General features: G+C 44.3%; 1 protein-coding gene across 2 annotated transcripts; it reads left to right on the forward strand.

The window, feature by feature from the left end:
* The first annotated feature begins 419 nt into the window (after positions 1-419).
* Positions 420-21,705, forward strand: LOC144775200 (uncharacterized). 2 transcript variants are annotated; one of them, XM_078659218.1, is made up of 3 exons: positions 420-1,625; positions 5,617-5,672; positions 20,585-21,705. In XM_078659218.1, exons 1-3 carry the CDS (start codon positions 1,127-1,129, stop codon positions 20,945-20,947), a joined length of 918 nt encoding a protein of 305 aa, XP_078515344.1. In that variant the 5' UTR covers positions 420-1,126; the 3' UTR covers positions 20,948-21,705. The 2 variants fall into 2 exon arrangements, with proteins under 2 accessions (XP_078515344.1, XP_078515343.1); XM_078659217.1 differs by having other exon boundaries at positions 448-1,625; positions 20,582-21,705.
* Positions 21,706-22,073: the final 368 nt, after the last annotated feature.

Raw genomic sequence — 22,073 nt, forward strand, 5'->3', positions numbered from 1 at the left:
CTTCACAGCTATGCATAGCAACAATTAACCACGTTCAGATGAGCATACTTACCAAAAACTCATGCACCATCCTCAGCTGTATACAGAAATAACCAGTCACACAACTGCAGGCACACCCCCAGCTGTGTTTAGGGCCATTACAGGCACATTCCTCAACTGTAAATAGCAACAACTGCAAGCACGCCACTGCAGGGACACACTTCAGCTGTGTGGAGCAACAATTCTAGGAAAGGGCCCTTCTCGGCTGTTTATCAATGCCAACTTCTGGGGATTTTGCATCTGAGCTGTACAAAGTAATACACGCTAAGAGACACTCGAGTGGGTTAAGCTGTAGCAACAACTGCTCTTAAGAAGTTGCTTCAGAAATCCACTCTGTAACCTAAGCTCGAAGGAAGGGGCTCGTGTAACTTTAATGAGCTGCTCGTCGGTGCGCACACTCGGAACCGGTAGCTCCTGGAGGAAGTGGCTGCGTAGCTGCCCGGGACAGGCAGCCTGGGGACCCTTCACCCCTCAAGTGCGAAGGGGGCGGTGGTCTGGCAAGCGATACCCCACGCACACGACGGCGAGGCCCGGCTGGCTCCCTAAAACGGCGAATCTGAGGCAGCGCAGTCCAAACTGCAGGGGAGCGGCAAACGGCCGACTAAAAATGTCCCTCCCGGAACAAAGCGCTACAATGCACGCAGCAAAATGACAGACCGAAAGATGATCCACTGAGCCATAAATCACAATCATCATGTTCCAAATATCGTTATAAAAGTTCTCCTGAAACGACACAGCAAAACCAGCATGCTACAGGCTTCTGCAACAAACGTCATGCTACGAAAAAACACCTCAAAAAACGCACTAAAAACTACGCACTCCGAACGTCGCGGCAAATGAGACAGACAACCCAAACGATATGCGACAAATGAAGCACCTGAAGCAAGTTGCTACAGCTGACGTACCCTACACAATGCAATGCAAACAGTGACCCTAAAGTTCACTTTTGACTCTCTAAGGTGCCACAGAGGTGTAGAGCACCGTTCGACGGCAGAAAAGCGCTTAAAGTAAGGATGAGTGGTTTGCTGAAAGGCGGTGGAGCAGCTCTGAATTCAGTAGGCCGCAGTGGGCCAAGCACTGGAGCAGAATGACATCAAGAAACAACCGAGTGTTTCCCTTCGTGCCAACTGTTGCCCTCAACAATGCCGGGCAGAGAGGGAAAGCGCTGCCCTACAACAACCAAGGTGGGGAAACTAGAGGAGCGCTGCCCCAAAGTGGGAGGTCGCTGTGCACCGCTCAGGACTCTGGAGGACCCATGGTAACCACCAGAAGCCACTGGCCTCCTGGCCAGCCCTCCAGAGTTGCCCCTCTGCACAGCTCTTACCCCGCTACCATGAATGGTCACCCCCCAACATCACGATTGCCCCCCACACAGTATTGCCCGCTCCCTGACAGGGCCGAGGCAATGTACAAGAATTCCGCTTCATCGCAGTACCACCAGGAAGGGGTCAGGCCGGGCCCTGGAAAGCCACACGTATTGCCTCAGCCTGCAGGCTCCTCTTCCTTGCTTCCACATCCCAATCATGTGGTACCACCCACTGGGTCCACCCAAAGCCAGCCCCACAGCCTCACCGTGCACCAAGAAGGTAAGACTAAATGTGATGTGTGATTGCCAGTGGTGGTCACTGCCACTTATTTTTGGAAGCCTGGGCTTATTTTGTAGCAACAGACTTTGACCCACAGAAAGAGACAAAAAGGCAGAAAAGGGGAAGAAGAAGGAAGTAAAGGAAAAACGGACACACGGAACACACATTGGCCAAACAATTAGGTTTGATATTTTTATGGCATGGGGATTAGACATGTGCATGCTCTACAAATGTCAAGTACAATGGTTTTGACAGTGCTTGTTTGTATACTGGGGTGCAAGCATAGAGACACATATATGAAAAATCGATGGTCCAGAAAAAAGGATTGATTTATTTTCCGTGCCATCCATTTGTCTGATGCCTTTTCAGTGCTCACTCACCAGTGCTGCCAATCCACTCACATACTGATTTCCGAAGCAAGATATTCCCTCATGCATTTCAACAGAGGTGGAAGGCACACTGAAACAGCAAACAAAAAGAAAGTGAGAGTAAAATAGTCCTTTCGGGCTGATCCAAATGCGATTGACGTTAAAGACAATTGTGAAGGACATTGAGAAAAAGAAGTCAGAGTTTGAAGGGATTAACGCAAAGCCTGCAACGTGAGTATTGAATATAATATGTTCGCCATGAATGGTGCAAGGGTCCTACCTATCATATCTAACAAGCATTGGCAATGCCAATAAGTCTGGCATATAACTGAAAGTGTCTCTTATGTCACTGATCAATTTAGACACTTAATAAGCCACCATAAATGCACTCTGTCACTCGTGCTAACACTTCCATTCATCAACCCACTGACTCACTATTACATAAAACAAACATAATGTAAATTAAAAGAATTAAAGTAGAAAAACAAAAGAATTGTCACTAAAGATTGGCAGGTGAATGCTTGAAATATAAAAATACAATTATTTGTAGCAGAAGGCGGCTAACTTTCAATGGTATTGAGCATAGTGTATCTTTGTTTTAAAATTCCACCAGAGCAGCCATATATAGAATCAACAGGTTGGATACCTTGGAGAGGAAATCAATGATACACCATACAAAACACCACTCTGCAGTTAATCAGTAAACATCGCACTGGACAGCCATCTTCAAATGCTAATGTGTATAGTGTTTCACTGCTGTACTGATCCAAGGTGGCAACATAATAATTCTAAGTATGGTGGATATATTTGAACGATAAAACAGTGATACAGCTTGGAAAATACAATTTCAAGATGGGCACCCAGTCGAAAAATAGTTTGCATAGAAGGCAGCACACTGCAGATCAAATGAGAGGAAAGCCAGTGGGCCACCAGAACTTTCTGGGGAGCTGCAGTATGCTCTAAAATAAGGAGAAGATTGAAAAAAATGAAAGGGAACCTTGAAAAGGAAAAAGTGGAAAGCTACAGGACTGACCACCAGCCCAGACACGGCTGTGAGCTTTTTTACTAGTAAATGCGCAGGCAAATGCTGCATTCACTGGGCAATAAAACAAATGACCTCAAACCACCTCTCAGCAATCTGACTGTGTGGGGCTTACTGGAGGTAACAGGAGGTCTGGTTGGCCCCTAAGGACCCTCAGCAGCCGAGCGGACTTCATCCCCCAACCAGCAGTGTGCCAGGAGGCGCGTTTGCAGAGTGGTGGGAAAGGGGGGCGGGCCTCTGACGAGTTGCCGGGTGGGTTTTTCCTTCCATTTTTATTTTTTAGGAAGGAGAACCGCATTGGCCCCCTTCCCTGGAGAATTTTGAGCCCCAGGGTCTGACCCTTTTGTTTATTTAAAAAAAAAAAGGGGGAGAGGGCCATGCGGCCCCCTTCCTGGGCTGATTTTGGCCACAGGGACCCCATTCCCCAGGGCCTGGCTTTTTATTATTTTATGTTTATATTTGAAATAAAAGGGGGCTGAGCGGCCCTCCTCCTGGGCCATTATCAAGTCCAGTGACTCCCATTCCCCGGGGCCTGTGCCCTTTTTTAAATGTATTTAATTACATCCTCAGAGCACTATTTTCTTAAAGGGCTTACACGCTCTTCTGCAACATGGCATGTGGCTGTGCCTTTCTTTCATTTGTTATTTGCAATCATATGTTTTGAAAACCTGCAAGCAGTTCCTAAACACACACTCATTGCTTACCAGAAGCAAGGCTCGTGGTGGTTAGACTTTGCCCCTCTCACTTGTACTTTTGTCACGGTTTCACGTCTATAAAACACCTCCCATAAATTTCCCTTCAGCAGCGCAGCACAGAGTATAATCTAATCCGGAGTCAATATAATAATCATTTTATCACATTTCAATAAGATCCTATTTAATCAGTGACACACACAGTGAGTGCAACTGAATAAGGAAAGCTACTAATTGTATATATGGACATAGCTATTTAAATATACTTGTGGTACTGTCTTGCATGCAATGCATATGCAATGCATTATGGGTAGGGTGGATTTACAATATCTTCTTTAGGATGGCCTCATTCGACATTTTACTTACGGCTAAAGACTGCAATTCTCCTGACCACCTACAGAGGGCTGCCCTCAGCATTACGTTCTCAAATCTGTCCTCAGGATGGCTTCGAACTGCGCCCTGTTAAGCAGCTGTGACGTCTCCTCGCCCACTCTCAGGGAGCCATGTTGCAAAGTGCAGTACCCTATGTGACAAAAAGAGGTCCCATGGTACTGCTTTTGTCCACATATGGATGGTAATGCACCGTGCATCATGGGACCATGAGACCTATACATAGATACACACTCTAAGCATCTGAGATAGTTTACTTTTTTAAATAGTTAACATAGGCTTCTGATTCCAGCGCTGGATGGGCAGTCTGGCTTTATGTGCGCACAGTATGGCAGGTGGAACTTAGAGTTTGTGTCATATGTACATACGTAAATCGTTTTCGGCAGTGTAGGATCGGATTGGATTGGATTCGGTGCTGTAAATAACAGCTCAGTGTGAACATTGTGAAACAGGCTCTCCTAGCATCTGAGAAAGAAGAACAATTGATGGAAAGAATGCTGAACTATGTCAGACATTCCACCCCAATACAGTGATCTGGGCCCAAATCCATTGTTTTTCTTTGCTCCCCATTCCACTCTAGTTCAAACCCAGCCATATGCAAACCCGTCTTTACCCTGTTCCCCATGGGAACAGTCCAGATCGAACTGCCAGGCCAGGTCCTCCCTGGACCAGGAGAAAGCATCCTGGGAACGGTTTCGGGGTAACACCCCTTATCAGCCAGGTTAGGTTGACTCCAGTGGCATGGAGTATGGGAACCAAGTCTGGGCATACCTGTCCCACTTGGGGTGACAAATGCAAAAAGAACAATTCATGGACAGAATGCTGAATAATGTCAGACATTCACCCCAGTACATAGATCTGGGATCCTGTGCTCTTCATGCCACTGGAGTCAAGCTAGCCTGGATGATGAGGGGTTGTCTTGATTTCTGTATAGCAGTAGGCTCTTTTTTGAAAAATGCACTTTCCTTGCCTAATACACTGATATTTTAATGCTTGTTTATAGTCTTTGTAGTTACTCTTTTAGCAAATGTGTTTAATGATTTTGTGTGGATTTCTTTTTTTGTGGGATTTCTACCTATTAATGAATTTCTATGTGTATTTTGTGTCTTTGATGATCAGCTTTGCAAGTGACCGTATAGATAGATAGATAGATGGATAGATAGATAGATAGATAGATAGACATGCATGCATGTTTGGCAAAACAATATGTTGTTGATTTTGTGGTTCCTTCCAAAATTCTCACACGCTGACAATGGGGGAGACTACAAAGAAGCGTAAGCAGATTAGATGGATGAATAAAGTTTGAACTTCTGTTTCCAGCAAGAGCATGCTGATGTCAATCTTGAACTGAAGGAAAGATTACCTGTGCAGCATTGGCCCATCTGGTCTGGAGCATGGTCTTCGATAGCCCAAACTCCTCTCCAGGGATCGAGCTGCCCAAAAAATGTGGTTACCATTCTGCTTTTTCCATCTCATCTAAAACTTTTTTTTTCTTCAAGGTTGCCATCGATGCCATGGCTGTCCAAAACACCGAAGTCTTGATCATCACCAGAAGGTACAAAACATAACAACATCTCTCTTATGACAGCCCCTCATACTTTCCTCGCCACAAATCTCATAGACACACCACTCACTCTGTTGTATTTACGAGGGGGAAAGTGCGTCAAGAACTTCCCCACACCCAGGCATGGAAAACCCAGTTCACTGATTAAAGGATCTTAGAGAAATTGTGGCACCATTTCACATGTCCCCAGGTCCCAAATCACTGTGCTATGTGTCAATGTATCAAAGTTAGTTTTTATGTTTAGCCACAATGCAAGCTCACAAGGTCAGATTGCAAGAGATATCAGAATTTCTCACCCAATCGTAGATGAAAGCATTTTCAGGTCATTTGAAAATTATGGATTTGCAATATCTTTGGGAGCCTAGAGCATATTACGCCACACATTAGAGTTAAGCACAAACTAAATCTCGGTATGCACATGCGCAATTGTGGAAAAATGAAAGCCGTTATGAGGATTTTAGTGACATATCTATTTTTGCCATCATGAATGAAATTTATATTTATGGTATGATTAATTTGGTCTGACAAAAAACCCTTAGTAATCAAAAGGTTCAAACTCAGTTCGAAAAGGTTCACATTTACATTTTTTCAAAGATATATATATTTTGTTAGGTCTCGCCTACGCAGCGCACATGTGCTGCATAGGAGGGCCTTTAGCCGTCGCTCTGCTCATTTTCAAGCGCATACTCGTGCTCGTGGCGGCATCCACCTTGCGGAAGCGAGTAGGGACGCGCCATAAGCCCAAGTGCAGTGCTTGAAGTTGAGCAGACTGCGCGCACACGCTGCTTGTTGCTTTAATTTCGCGGCTGCGGGCCGCGCTTGTCTGGGATAGTTGCAGTACAACAATATTTCACAGACATCCCTGCTCCGGTGAAATCACTGGTTAACTTTCCAACATTGTGATCAGTAGGTGAGGGAATTGTACCGAAAGCGTAGAGTTCAAATTTATTTGGCACTTCATAACTCTCTTCCATTCTCACCCTTTGTTTGCCTTTTGTTTGCGTTCTAAGCGCTATGAAGCAATATTCGAGAAGTAGCAGGGCTTTGCTAGCAATCCACATCTAAAGTTGTCCCTCCTCCGCTCTGCTCTTAATTGGCCCTTCCTACACTCCCCAGAGCTCTTCAAGTCGGCTTTTTATAGAATAAGCACACTGCCAGGATCTAATTCACTTGAGTTTTTTGTAAGTGTGAGCTCGTCATTATTCAGGCTGCACTAGGTGCACAATATTCGCCCCACAAGCCCTAGCACAACCCTTGAGCAGGAGATACCACCCTCGTTTCTCGAGCTTCCACAGCCCACTTTTCCCAGGATTAGTGAAGCCAAATATGCACAGGGGGAGTTGCCATTTAATTTACTGTGTAAATACAAGAGGCATTTGCTCAAACACAACCCCGGTAAATAGCACACACCTGTATAGCAGATAAAACATCACATGGAGCACCATGCTTTGAGTTACAGACCCCCTGATGAGGCTTTATCTGCACTTTTCCATCATTGGTGGAGGTTCACGTAAAGTACGTGTTACTTCTCTATCCCTTAAAACCCCCCTTCCCGAGGCATAACTTTAACAGTTGTACTGTTAATTCTGAATTGAACGTGTGCTTGGAGGTTTAACTAGTTAAGGATGCCCTTTCAGATCACCCATGATGCAGCCCCATACAGAACAGCGTGCAGTTGGGCTTGAGTGGCGTTTCAAAGGTCACACTAATCAATGAGCTGTTGACCGGAAGTTAAAGGGAGGCATTAGGAGTTCTAATTTTTGCTATGGAAAGAACTGGCTAGCCTCGAGTTTACTTCTGTTCAGCTGTCATTGACATATTGCTTTCACCCACCACGGCATATTGAACGGAGCAGGGGTCAGGGCACTTCATGTGTTGGTTGTTTGGCACTGTGACTGAGAGCATTTTGCCTGATCATACACACATGACCCAAAAAAGAAGTGTGATTCAGTGTGAGGACTAGTGGGACATTAATTTACTTTTTTTTAAAAATCTTTTTATTATTTTCGTGTTTTCCCTCATTCTTATGTGTGTTCATGTTTCAGTAATTTAAAAACAGTAGTTCCCTTTTTTTGCCTGAAAGGATCATATTTTCCTGTGATGTGCATTAAAACTTGGAAAGTTTTGTATGCCTCATCTAAGTTCTCCTACATGCTATGAAGCACCCATACAGTTCTATTAATTATACACTATAGTTAATTATTGTTTAAATGTAGCTTTTTCATTGCAAGCATATGGCTGACACATCTGGGTGCTAATATGCTTGCAATAAAAATAAAGTAAAATGTGTAACCATCATGTCTGTTTGCCTAGTCCAGACCAATTGACTTAGCTTGTTATCCTGTGATATTAGTTATGTGGGTTTGTAGCGCGAGACAAGGCTCAAGCATAAAACACATGGATTTTAGTATACTTTTCTGGACACTTTTAGCATGCAACATATACCGCAGCGCAGGTGTTCTTCTGTGCCGAGGAATATTTTGGCCTTTGGACAAAAAACTGTGACAAGTAACTGCATGAACAACCAAGTCTTGACAGACTTACAGATGGTCATAAAGTGTTAATTTTCTAGCTAGTCATGAGAGAGCGCTCCAGAGACTTGGTGTCAAAGGCCCAGACCCCAGGGCAAGGTTTGTTTGTACTACATACAGTCTCTGCAGAAGTTTGAAAGGGCTGTATCAGAGTCTCACGAATGAAGTTATGAGTAGCTTTGCTTTAGCAAAAGAGATCTCTGCTTATGTTAGTCAATATAAACATTGCAGTTAAACTTTTGCGTTACTTGATGAGCAACAGGCAGTCAATGGAGAGCAGGGGAGGTTTGGATGATGTGGTTGAATTTGTTAATTCTCAGTAGAAGATGGGCATCAAGGCTCTGGATTCTTTTTCTGGACTCCTGAAATCTTCAGAGTCTGCACAGAAGCAGCATAGGCAGGCAAAGATGTAAGGTGTTTAAAGTTTGATGTAAGTATAAGCACTAATTGTGATGGCATTCAGGACCGCACAGAACATAGCACAGGTGAGTGCTTTTGGTAAGGCCTATAGCATTGTGGTAGATGGAGTTTTGTGGTCAGTTCTATGCTTTTAATGTCTGAGTTTTACTACAATCTCTGTTGATATCTTTGAACATTGTGGCTGTCTGGACACTTGGTCTGCTCCATTGCTGGCACAGGTACTGTACGATTGGAAATGTTCTACAGCGTTCCAAATTAGTAGCTCTAGAGAAGGTTTGGATCCTCTAACAAGAAATTGCATCATTGTGAATGAAACCACATAATTTAAGTGGAAAGGAATAGTGAATAAGGAATTGATAAAATGAAGGATGGCATTTCCTTCAATGCTGTGGGACCACTGTGAAGACAGACACCTGCACCAAGCATTGGCATAGCCAATAGGTCTCGCTTATGGGATCGTATAAGTATTTAGTTATGCAGCACAATATCCTTGGTGCAACACTATCAACTGTTGCATGGCTAAACACTTATAAAGTCCTAAAGGCAAGACCTATTGGCTATGTCAATGCTTGTTTAAGAAAGGTAGTATTTTACGGCAACACAAACTTGACCCAGTATCGGAGCGCTTTACATAGCACCAGTTGCATTACATGAGGACACATTCATTTTTGTTAGGCACGGGGAGATTAAGTGACTTGCCCAGAATCACAGGATGTACAGCGTCATTGCCGAGACTCGAACCCGGTTCCCCAGATTCGAGGTAGACCACCCTAGCTATTAGGCCAACTCCTCTCCCTAACCCTACTGTTGTTCCTTCCCTTTCGCATGTGGTCCCTAGATAAACATCCAGAGTGGAGAGGTAAAACTGATCCCTCAGGAGGGCTGGCCATCTCATTTTTTGTGCTGCTCACCAAGCCTACGTAGCCTTTTAGAAGAAATAAAGGCAGATTTAATTTGTTTTTTACAGAGAAGGCAGAATCCGTTCCAATCTATCATGGCACTCTTTTTGTCTCTAGATTCTTCGCAAGGGGAGTTTACAATCTCTCTTGCAATAGTGTGAGCGTTACAGGATACAGCTGCTGCTCCTTTGGGCACGAAACTAGCATCTTCTATGCCAGCTGATTTCACATCTGCCCAGAGATATTTAAAACAGCCCACTTTTTGCTTGGTGTTATGAAAGTAGGACAATTCGGCCCAGAGATTTAGGCTGAATGTGAAAATAAATTAAGGGTGGCTTTCCATTTGGTAATGTGACTTGGGTGGGCAGAGGGACGTCCTCCTTTGAGGGGGTTGGACGACTTCCCCACTCTATACCTGGACCTGAGGAAGAAATGGGTTGCGCAGAGCTGGTGCTAAGCTGGGTCACGCCGTGTCAAGATACGAGAAGTTGTGCCAACATCAAAGATGTTTGTTATGTGCCTGTGGCTTTGAACAGAGGGACAGCTGACTGACCCATGGATATTTCCTGGAGTCATCGGTCCTACCTGGCAGCCTGGGTTCAGCAGGGCAGATTACAGCAGTAGAAGAGTCCTGGTGCAGCAACAGCAGACCTTGGACAGCAAAACAATCTTTGGTCAGCAAAACAGGGCTTCGACAGCAGGGAAGGCTTAACAGCTGGGGAGTCCTTCTTCCTCGCAGAGTCCACAGTTCCAGAAGTGATCTGAAGAGTTAGAACAGAGGGCCCACTATATATACCTGGTACCCGCTTTCAAGTGGGTGAAGCTTCTACAGTCCTCCCCTTAAAGAGACATCTGGAATTTCCCTCCTACCCTGGTCTCAGCTTGTCTGGAATCACAAAAAAATAGAGTGAAACACTTTGTGAGTGTACTAAGGCAGAGTCTTTGTGATGTGCAAGTGTTGGCAGTTGACAGCTCCTCTGCCCATCATGACATAGATGGTCAATCCTGACAATGCCTATTCCCCCTTTGTCTCACTGTCTGTGAGAAATACGCAAAGACCAAAAGCCTGCTATACTTAGTCATGTGACCCAGGATATAGGCTGTAGGCACCAAATCGTTAGGACAAGGAAATGCCAACTTTCTAAAAGGGCATTTTCAGAATTGTGACTTACAATCCAACTTTACCATTAAAGAGGGGTTTAAATTACAATTCTTTAGAGACCACTCTCAACTTTCCTACCGCTCCCAGTTGAAAGTTATCACTTATTAAATGTAATAAGGTAATCCAATGTTATTATTCTACGGGAGAGGCAGACCTTGTAGTAGTGGAGAATCAATGTAAGAGTTTTTCACTACCAGGACATGTAAAAGTTAAAAGTGCATGTCCCACTGGTTATATACACTGCACCCTAGCCTATGGGCTGTTTAGGGTCTACCCTAGGGGTGACTTAAATCTATAAAAAAAGGAAGGTTTAGGCCTGAGAAAAGGGTTATTTTGCCAGCTCGAAATGGCAGTTTAAAACTACACACACAGACTGCAATGGCAGGCCCGAAACATGTTTATCTGTCTACCTAAGAGGTGTTGCAGGCCCACTAGTAGCATTAAATTTACACTCCCTGTGTATAGGTAGTACCGCTTTACTAGGGGCTTACAGGTGTATTAAATTAAATACTGAAGCCATTTCGTACTAGAGACAAAAGCTTTCATCAGAGACTCTATGGACTTTATTGGGAAATATGAGAATAAAGATATCTTGGTATCATTAGACATTGAGTCCTTATATGCAAATAATCCTGAAGCCATTTGTGGTAGAGAAAAAAGCTTTCATCAAAAACTCTTTGGACTTTATTGGGAAATAGAATAAATAATTTGACCCCACAAAAGAAATCTTTATATGATTGGACATCGAGTCCATATATACAAACATCTCTCAGGATGAGGCGCTGGCGGTGATGAGAGACATTCTGAAAAAGAGAACTCAACTGCATCTGAAACCCACCCACTTTTTACTAGACTTGACCACCTATTGTTTGAAAAAGAATTATTTTTGTTTAAGAATGAACTCTTCCTACAAACAAAGGATGTAGCCATGGGTTGTGCTTTTGCATCGGAAACAGCTAACATCTTTATGTCTTATTTAAAGACTGTATGGATCTATGGCAATACCTTTAGATACAAGGAATTCATTGTATGATGTCATTGCTATATCGATGATGTATTCTTCATCTGGTGCGGCCCCCTAAACAGGGTCGGATTAGTAACGCAGGCCCTCGGGAAATGGCTGAAGGCCTGGTAGCCGAGTTCTAGCTGTGGGCTTCTTTTTTGGGCAGCTTGGGGGCTGTCTGTGCTGTTAGGATGCCGCCAGCGGCCCAGTGGGTGCCTGAGTGGCCTTTCTAGAGGCAGATGGGCGAAGGTATCACTTGCTTTCTCTCGCTGGGCCAGACAATTAATGTATACTGATTGAGTGGGGGCAGAGGGCCTGAGCAGAAGTGGTCTCACATGCATTCATGTATGGCTCAGCAGTGTGAACTAATCTGTGCATTTTTTTTATGTCTAAGTGAAGTTAATAAAACATGCCCCTCACCCCCTTTTTTTTCATAAAACTTTGCAGAAGCAGTGTTTTGCGGAATGGCAATACGCAAATGTGGGCCACTTTTATTGGTGTGCCCAAGTTGATTTTTGATCCCAATCCAACCCTGCTCCTAAATATCTTGACAGAATTTCACGAATGGCTAAATGAAAGATCCATTGATCTTCGCTTCACAATGACCTATAAGAAAGAGAAATTAGATTTCTTAGATGTTATGTTATGTTATGGTGTTTTGGTATTGCGCCTATCACCGCCGGTCTCTAAGCGCTCACACAGAAAGGAACATAACCTGATGTCTCCTAGATCACTCCGCTTCCACCCCAGTTAGGACGAAGATGTTGACTTTTTAAACAAATGAGTCTTCAAGTTATTCCTGAAGGACAGTAGCTGCGAGTCTTCCTTCAGGCTGGCCGGTAGCTCGTTCCACAGTTGCGGGAGAAGTACAGAAAGGGCCCTACCCCCCTTTAGATTTTAACTTAAATTTGTGTTGGGTCAGATTGGAGGCCTTAGCCGACCGCAAAGTTCTGCCTGGAATGTACTTCCTCAGGCGCTGTTTAATGTATTCTGGGGCTTTGCCGAAAATTGCCTTGTGAGCCATGCAAAGACACTTAAACTGCACTCTGAACGGAGAAGTGGAGTTGCATGCGAGTTCCTAGGTAGAGAATAGATCAGCCTGGCCGCATCGTTCTGCACCACCTGCAGTTTCCTCAACAACTTCTGCGGCAGGCCAAGGTATAAAGCGTTTCCATAATCCAACCTCGAGATGACTGTGGCGGACACAATGGACTGCAGAGTGGGGGCTGATAGAATAGATGCTAACTTTCGCAGTTGCCTCAGCACCCCCGTGCAGGACCCCACTACCGCCAAGACTTGAGGGGCCATGGACAGGTCTGCATCAATCTTTAGCCCCAGGATTTTGACCACCCTACCAGGAATAGGTGTTGTACCTAGTTCTGGGGGCCAGAACAGCTCGCACCAGGGATTGACTCGGTTTGTGATGACCAGCACCTCTGTTTTTTCAGCATTGACTTTCAGAAGGTTATTGGTCATCCAATTTACAGTGAATCTGAGCAAATTCCTTACCGATTCCTGTGCTTCCCTTGTATCTTCCAACTAGACCAATAGCTGGGTATCGTCAGCATAGTTAAAAGTTTGACAATTCCTATGCATTAACTCCTCCATCAGAGGTTGTAAGTAAATATTAAAGAGCAAGGGAGAGAGTGCGGACCCCTGGGGTACGCCCCAGGTCACATCACTTGCCTCAGATAACTGGTCTCTCAGCTGCACCCTCTGGGTTCGACCCGTCAGAAAAGATTCAAGCCACTTGAGCGCTTGTCCTGTTATTCCCAGCTTTGCGATACGGTCCAGCAAGATGGTATGGCTGACCGTATCGAATGCCGCTGACAAGTCCAGTAGAATCAGGGCACAAGGTTGTTTATTGTCAGCCCTGATTCTCAGCTCATCAGTGACAGTGGCCATTACTAGTTCTGTGCTGTGTTGGGGCCGAAAGCCCGCCTGCCTGGCATGGAGTAAGCCATGTTCCTCCAGGTAGCTAGCCAGTGTGTTCAGAGCATGTTTTTCCAGGATTTTGCCCATAAATGGCAGTTGCGAGATAGGCCTATAGTTCTTTAGAGCCTTGGTGTCTGCTCCTGCTTTCTTTAAGAGTGGAGAGACCCTAGCTTCCTTCAGCTGGACTGGGAGATAGCCCGCCTCTAATGAATCGTTCAATAGGCTCAACAGCTGAGTTTGAATACCAGGCAGGGCCATTTGAAAGATTCTCGGGGGGCATGGATCCGTGCTGGAACCCGACTTGACTTGGCTGACAAGCACAGCCAAGCTCTCCTCATCAATACATGGGAAACTGTTCAACGTCCCTATCGGCCCCTGACTAGAAGGGCTAGATGACAAGAGGTTCAGCTGGGATCTCCGTGATATCCCTAATAATGTCCTGTACTTTCTGAAGAAAGAACCTCTGAAAGGTGTCACAGTCGGGTTGGTCACTAGCAGGAATCTTCCCATCCAGCTGCGTTAATTCCCTTAGGATCGCAAAGGTCTCCCTTTGTTTGTTTGAGGCCCCTCTAATTCTATTCTCATAGAAGGCTGACTTCCTCACCAGGATATCCTCCTTGTATGTTGACAGAAGCATTTTATAGGTTTCTGACTCCGCTGGGCTGTAGCTGAGTCTCCACCTTCTTTCAGCCTTACGGAGGGCTTGTTTCTTTTCCCCGAGTGTGGCATCAAACCACAGTGCTCCCTTTCCTTTTGCTCTGGTCTTCTCCAGCCGCTCAGGGGCCAATTTGTCCAGAGCAACGCGGATCCAGGCCATAAGGGCAGTAGTATCGGAGTCTAGGTTCGTCTCCCTCATCTTAGGAGGTGGAGTGGAAAGCAGCGTGGAAAGTAAAGAGTCTGCCTCTATCTTCTTCCAAGACCGGACCTTTCTCCACAATTGACTGGACACTGCAGGTGAGGGGTCTCCTGGAACCCAGCACTTGATCAGGAAATGGTCTGACCATATACAGGGACTAACCTCAATTATTTCTGTCTGGGATATGGAGGATCAGATTAAGTCTAGGGTATGGCCCTTCACATGCATTAGTCCCACTACTAGTTGCTGTAGGTTAAGCGAGGAAAGATTATTTCCGAACTCTAACCCTATGAGGTCTCTAGGTACCTTATCCCAGTGGTAGTTGAAGTCCCCTACCACCATAAGGGATTTATATCTGGAGCCCAAATCCGTCAAGAGCTCCAGGAAGGCGTCATTAAAATCTGGCGAGCTCTGTGGTGGGTGGTACACTACCAGCAACATAATACAGGAGGATTTAAGTAAGATTTTTATCCCCAGAAGCTCCGCAGTCACAGTTTTCAGCTACGACCTGTGTCATCTTGAGACTTTTTAAAATAAAATGGCGACCCCGCCCCCGACAATCATTGGGGCGATTATACCATAGCGCGTCAAAATCGGGAGGCAATGCCGCCAGTATGTCTGGCGTAGATGAAGATCCTAACCAGGTCTCCGTAAGGGCAAGAATATCAATCTCGCCATCAGCAAGGAGTGAAAAGACCTCCAAATGGTGCTTTTGCAAGGAACGCGTCTTCAGCGTCGCTATTTTTAGCCCACGGGACCTAAGGGGGTGTGGCGAACTCCTAGATCGACTGGGTTCGCCATCTCCCAGCAGCAAAGCTTCTTCCCGGAGCTTGGCTAGTATTAAAGTGTCTAGCCCCGTATTACCTGTCCTAAGAGCCCGAAGGGTATCCATAGAGTATATATGAGGCAGATGAAGGGTACTGGCCCCTGGGCCCATCCTGGTGCGGACGGGCGCAGACAGGCTTTCCTCTGGCGCTCCTCCGGCGCGCCGCTGCGCGCTTGCATTCTAGTCCTTTAAATGGTGTATGGCAATGCGAACATGGGGGGAGTAAGGAGGATGAAATTAGAAATTAGGTTACCACCAGTTCCAATTTATAAAACGAAATTCACAACACAAGTCCAATTTTAAAAAGGAGCAAAGTGCTCCGACAATGTTTAAAAGTGCAGCAGTAATTCAAAGCGACAGCGTGACAATCAAATTTGTTGTCCGCGTGCAGCCAACTAGTCCCTTAAATAGTATTTGCCAAAGAGCACACGGAAAGACTAGAGCGCTACCCCCAGAGGCGTCTTGGGAGCGGCTCTGAGCCCACACCCAAGATGGCGGTCGGGAGGGAGGCGGCGCGAATTTCACCCAAGTGGTGAGTCATGTTTATTTCTTTTAATGTGCAGGCAATGCGAACATGGGGGGAGTAAGGAGGATGAAATTAGAAATGAGGTTACCACCAGTTCCAATTTATAAAACGAAATTCACAACACAACAAGTCCAATTTTAAAAAGGAGCAAAGTGCTCCGACAATGTTTAAAAGTGCAGCAGTAATTCAAAGCGGCAGCGTGACAATCCACTCGATGTATGGGTTATGACAGAAGACAACAAACTTATAGTCAACCTTCAGACCAAACCCACGGGTAGGAATATTCTGCTCCATTTCAAGAGCAGTCATTCCAGTCCACTCAAAGAAAATTAACCATATGGGCAATTTCTAAGAATCCGTAGAAGCTGCTCATGGAAGAAGGACTGCTTCTCCAATGGAGAAACATCATGTAAAACGCTGATACAGAGGATATCCAAAAAACAGGTTAGAAATACATTGAAATATGCGTGCTTCACTCCATGATAGAATCTGTTGTCGCCCAAAGACAGAGATAAAAACATGCCCTTGGCATGATCTTCTCTCCAACAGCCAATAAAATTTTAAAAATCTTGATTCCAACTTGAAAGTACTTCACAACTTTAACATCCCAAACCCTTTATTTTGTTTAAAAAGGACAAGACTTTACGCCAATATTTGGTACATGCTGCTAGAACAATAAGGGAAAAATCCTTACCACAAATGCTTGATTAACATCTACAAAAAACACAGTTGATGGACAGAATGTAGAACAATGTCATACATTCACCCCAGTACAAGGATCTGGGCCTAAATCCATCGTTTTTTTTCACTCCACACCACCCTGGGTTAGACACTGGCTATATGCAAATCAGCTCTGACCCTGTGCCTCATGGGAACAGTCCAGTCCGAACTACCAAGCCATGTCTTTCCCAGACCGGAATCAAGCATCCAAGGACCGGTTTCTGGCTATCAGTCTTCACTCAGCCTGGATAGCTTGACTCCAGTGGTGTGGAGAGCCTGGGACTCACGTCTGAGCATGGCTTGGCAGTTCGGGCTGGACTGTTCCCATGAGGCACAGGGTCAGACTGATTTGCATATAGCCATGTCTGAAATGGGGTGGGAGAGTGGGCTAAAGAACGGTGATGGATCAAACCCAGATCCTTTGACTGGGTGTGAGTGTTTGATTGGTTCTGATGCTCCGTCCATCACCACCCCCTTTTGTACCGCGTGATTAACACCTACAACGGGACACTACAAGTGCAGCAAATATACAGCTTGTAATTTTACCAAGAATAGTAAAAATGTCACGGTCAATGGACACATATGGCATCGAAACGTGTTCTCAAATTGTAACTACAAATGTAGTATACTATATCATGTGTCCTTGTAATAAAGTGTGTACTGGGAGAACAAATCAACCCATAAAAAACAGGATCTTGCAACATAGGTCGAGGGTGAGATGCAAGACTTTGGGAGCCCCCATGCCCACCATTATGAGACAGCCAGAAACGCAGAAATTAAATGTACATTATACCCAAAATGACTAGAACAGAATTGGTAGAAAGTATTCTAGTATTAGGAACAGGCGGCCGCCTGATCGAAACATTTTGTACGGCAACACAAGGACTAAATGAACATGATGAGATGTGGGCACTACTCAATGTATGGTACTTCTAGAAGATATCTCTCTCTGATAAATTGGGTACAGCCAAATAGGATACTGGCTGACGAGCTTCTTTATGTAGAGCACAGATAGATGACATGTCCTGTCAAAGTGGGTATATGCTTATGAAACACATAGCTACATTAATGGGTGTTGGACACGACAGATATTTGCAGTTAAGTCGTTTGCTGCACGTGACTGTGTTCCTATACATATTTTTATGTTTGACTATTAAATTTTTTTCAATTTGTACAGTTTTGTTTTAAAAGGCTGACCATAGAGACTGTGCGCTCCCAGCTGTTCACTTTCCCGTTGCCACGCCTTGCATTTCCTACTAAAGGGGTTATTCAACTGTTACACCCACACATTAAGCCCCACCGCTATACTGATGCGCACACTGAAAACCTGCATGTCTTATACAGACCTAACAGAAGGGATTCCCTCGCCCACAGCAGTTGAGTGTTCGCACTCGAGGAGGATGTATTCCCTTAGACAACCATGGACAGTGACGCGGTCACCAAGTCATCAGAGCCTAGACACAGGACTAGCGGAAGTCCAGCCTCCGTTGGAGTCCGAGTGCTAGGAGGGTCGGTATCCTCGCTTTGTAATTTAGTTTTTCTGGGACGCATGCTGGAAAGACAGCGAGCGTCATTTTCGAGTCGCCGGATCTCGATAACCTTGGGGCGCACCTGGCAATGGTAAACCTGATGGAGACCCCGCTAGTTTCCACGTAACTGAGGCTGCGGATGATCAGTCCATGTGTGACTACCAGCCGCGCCAGGTGTTCATGACTACTGTCAACATCCATATGAATATTAATGAGGCTTTCTTGATTCCCACTCCAGGCCGCTACTACCTGTAACAAAGTGTTTCCCCACAGGAATAACTAAGGGCTTCAACTTGGCACAGTGACGCCCCATCCCCAAAGCAACGCGGGAACATTTAATATAATCGCCGGCCCCTTCTCTCCCAGTGGGAGGTGTTTGAGGTATAATGTATGTGCATTGTATTGTATTGTAATTGCATTTATAAGCACTTACTACTCCTGACGAGGTGTCAAAATACTTCTTCAGTTAATAGCAGGATACTTCACTACCCATGAAGGATTAGTGGTGAAATTAGTGTAGTGAAATATGAAATTCAATTGAGCAGTGCATTTGTTAGTCTGTTATTTGGATTGAGAAGGATAGTGGCGAGATAAAATAGGGAAACGGTTTGCATTTATATAGCGCTTGCCATCCCGATAAGGCGTCAAAGTGCTTCTAGACGAGCAGCACACTACTCCGGAACCAAAAAAGGATTAGTGGTGAATTACTCTAGGGGAATATGAAATTATATTGAGTAGTGGACATGTTAGTCTGTTATTTGGATTGAATAGTGTTGAAGAGCTTTTTGGTGGGCAGCACGCTACAATACAATACAATGCTATACGATGTAATACAATATAGTCACCCGCTCCTCCTCCCAGTGGGAGACATTTGCAGTATGATGTATGTACATGCACTTACTCAAGCTCAGATCCGTTTGGGCCATGGGATACTACATTGGATTCACACCCGGCACAACCAGTAACCATTCGGCACGCCCTGTATTCTTAACATATCACTTTGCATCCATGTTTCACGGTGTTATATCACTGGGCAAATGCTCACAAAGTGGATATTACTCGTGTCAGGAATGTACCACAGTTGGGCGATTCTTTCAGCGCTTTCTGCCCCTGAAGTATGGTATTAGTGATTGCGTTTTCTGTCCAGAATTGTATTAACTATGTGCATAAAGGATGTTTCTTTCCTCTGGTTTCAGTGATTGGGTTCTATGTACCGCACTGGCACTGAATATTTACACACATTCTCACTGTGCAAATATATATGTGCAATTATAATTGAAACTCCTGACTGACTTAGGGTGATTTTATTTTTTTCTTCTAATCTAAAGAATTCACACTCCTTACATGGTCCTGAGGAGGCTGAAAGTTACCTGGCCGAAACGTGTCTATTTTCTTCAAAAAAGGAGCCCACCACAATTGGAAAAATATATTTGATACAAGCATCACTAGCTGAATCACATTATATGTGGAACACATTGACATTAGGCAATTGGTTCACAGCATTTTTAAGTTGATTCCCTTGGAGATGAACCCAATGTAAAAAGTGTAAATCTGGGCAGTTCGATCTTGTTAAGTGTATATGTAAGGATAGTGTATATGTTGTATGAAATTCGTACTAAGTATGGAATTTATTCCAAAAGAATGAATAGAAGCATTACAAATAATTGATTTACAGCTAATTCCGGAGTGTGTTTGAAATTATTAAGACGATGAAAGATATTCGATCGAAGCATCAATTGAGAGTCACATTCACATTGAGGCATTATTGTTGACAAAAAAGTGTTAGATGTATCTCTCATAAGTCATATTCTTTTTGTGATTTAAGTGATATGAGAAGTGGCATGCCATAGACCTAGTAGAACAACCAATTGCTTTTAGAGTTTTTTTCTATCTTGTTCATAAGTGCTCCTTTATAAGTACTTTTTCAAATGTTTGGATCTGATAGAGAGAACCATGCATGTGAGAACTAATCATAGGCACCCACTCAATGCTGCAACATGTCTATAGTCCATGGCAGCAGCAGAAGCAGCCGCATGTATCCTTAGGCAGCGGCTGGCAAGTCCTGTACTACCCTACTGTTCCACTTTAGTCTTTTTTCCATTTAGCTTGTTGTGCACACATTCGTAGACAGAAGAGGAACTGCATTGGCACAAGTACTAAGGAAGGGATAGATTACATTTACCCACTACTTCTAGCCGAAGGGAAAGGATGGGTCAAGAATAACATTTGTCAACCTCCCTCCCCCCTAATTTGGTTAAACTGATCCAATACCAACTGGAGCACAGCTTCCTGGGATAAATTTTGAATTAACCAGTTTCTATGCATTAAAGTATAGTATGCAATAGAAGTCAGTTTCACGTAATCACAAGCTAGCTTTCTCTGTAAAATAGGTATTTTTTTTAAGGGACCTGTGTTGATATATTGATGCAAACATATAAAAAATAAATACCTAATCCGTATTTTCTTTGTTTTCTAACCTTCCACATCCATTAGCAGAATCTGATGCTCAATCGAGAAGCCCACTCATATCCGACAAACCAGCTCCTAGCAGCTCCTGTACCTCAAGATACATTTGGGAAAGTTGAAGCGGACAAAACAGGAGCTCTGGAACATGCTACCTACCTGCAAAACAAAGAAAGAGACCAATCGGCCCACAAGACGCAACAGGAGTTCCCAAAACGCAGAGCTCACTGCCTTCGTGCACTTCTGGACGGTTGCACAAGCGGTGACAGGTTCACATGCATTTCCAGGCCAGGAGACGCAACCTGCCGACACTGCTATGTGATGTCCTCAGTCTGTTGGCTGGCTGTTATAATTACAATCCTCATCTTCATTGTGACCAAGGTAACCATTGGCTAAAGAATGGGAAGGATCAAGCGAGAATGTGGGACAACCCCAAACAGAGAGTAGATCCCATCTGAGGTCAATAGGACGAGACAAACATTTGAGAACAGAGGCTCTATCGCTGACATGTATCCAAGGAGAGGACAATCTTGAGAGAATGTGGAGCGCACACAATATCGTTTCCAAGAATAGCTTTGCAAATGGCTTTATTAAAATCATATTTTCTTGCTTGCAGGGAGCTCACTAATAAAGATCAGAGTTGGCCTTAAAATAAAGACATGTATTAAGAGTGATAAAGGTGTCGGACAGCTGTGGAGGGTCTGTCGCACGTTCATGGTCTACATAATAAAGCTAGTTTCTTCATCAAGACACACCAGAACAAAATGGCCCATGTCACAATTCTTCACACTTGTGCTCGCAATCGAGGGAAAATAAGTATAACTAGCAACTGTGGGTGATCTCTGGACAAACTAAAAATGTCTGCTTATTCAGAGACAATTCTTTCCCTCTACATGTGTAAGTAAGCATTGTAGTAATAGAGTAGAGGTCTAACTGGAGGACAATGAAGCACTACAACTTGCTGGAGAGGATACAAGATAGTGTTTATAAAGCTTCATAGAAGAGGAAGTGTGAATCCATTTGAATGGAGATTGTGTGCATCTTGGGATGGGGAGTGTGAGGGTGCCAGGATCTCTTTCTGAATAGGATGTTCTTTAGACAGATGTGTGTTGTGTTCTTTTCTGGATTGTGAGAGCAAAGGTGCAAGTCTGGTATGAGCAAAGCATATAGTTGAAAAAGGATTGCCTTCATATATATCTTCTGTGCACATCTTCACTTCCAGTAAAGCTAGGCCTTAGCTACTTTTGTTGTTTTGGGCCCGAAGATCAGTGACATCTTAAGGATTTGTTGACGACCAGACAAGACGTATGATGGGGCTCCAAGTTTAGAACAACTTTAAATTCATTACACATATTTAGCTAGTTCAAAGTCCTTATGAAGCCAAACAATAATGAATTATACATTAATTTTTAAAGAAGTGAGACACACAAAAACAACCTAAAGCACAAATTGTCTCACCAAGGAGAACCAAAAGAAAGCTTGAACATGTATGGGTAATGACATTTCTCGGTGTGCCTCGATG

This window comes from Lissotriton helveticus, chromosome 1_1 (genome assembly GCF_964261635.1).
Source record: "Lissotriton helveticus chromosome 1_1, aLisHel1.1, whole genome shotgun sequence".
Lineage (NCBI taxonomy): Eukaryota > Metazoa > Chordata > Amphibia > Caudata > Salamandridae > Lissotriton > Lissotriton helveticus.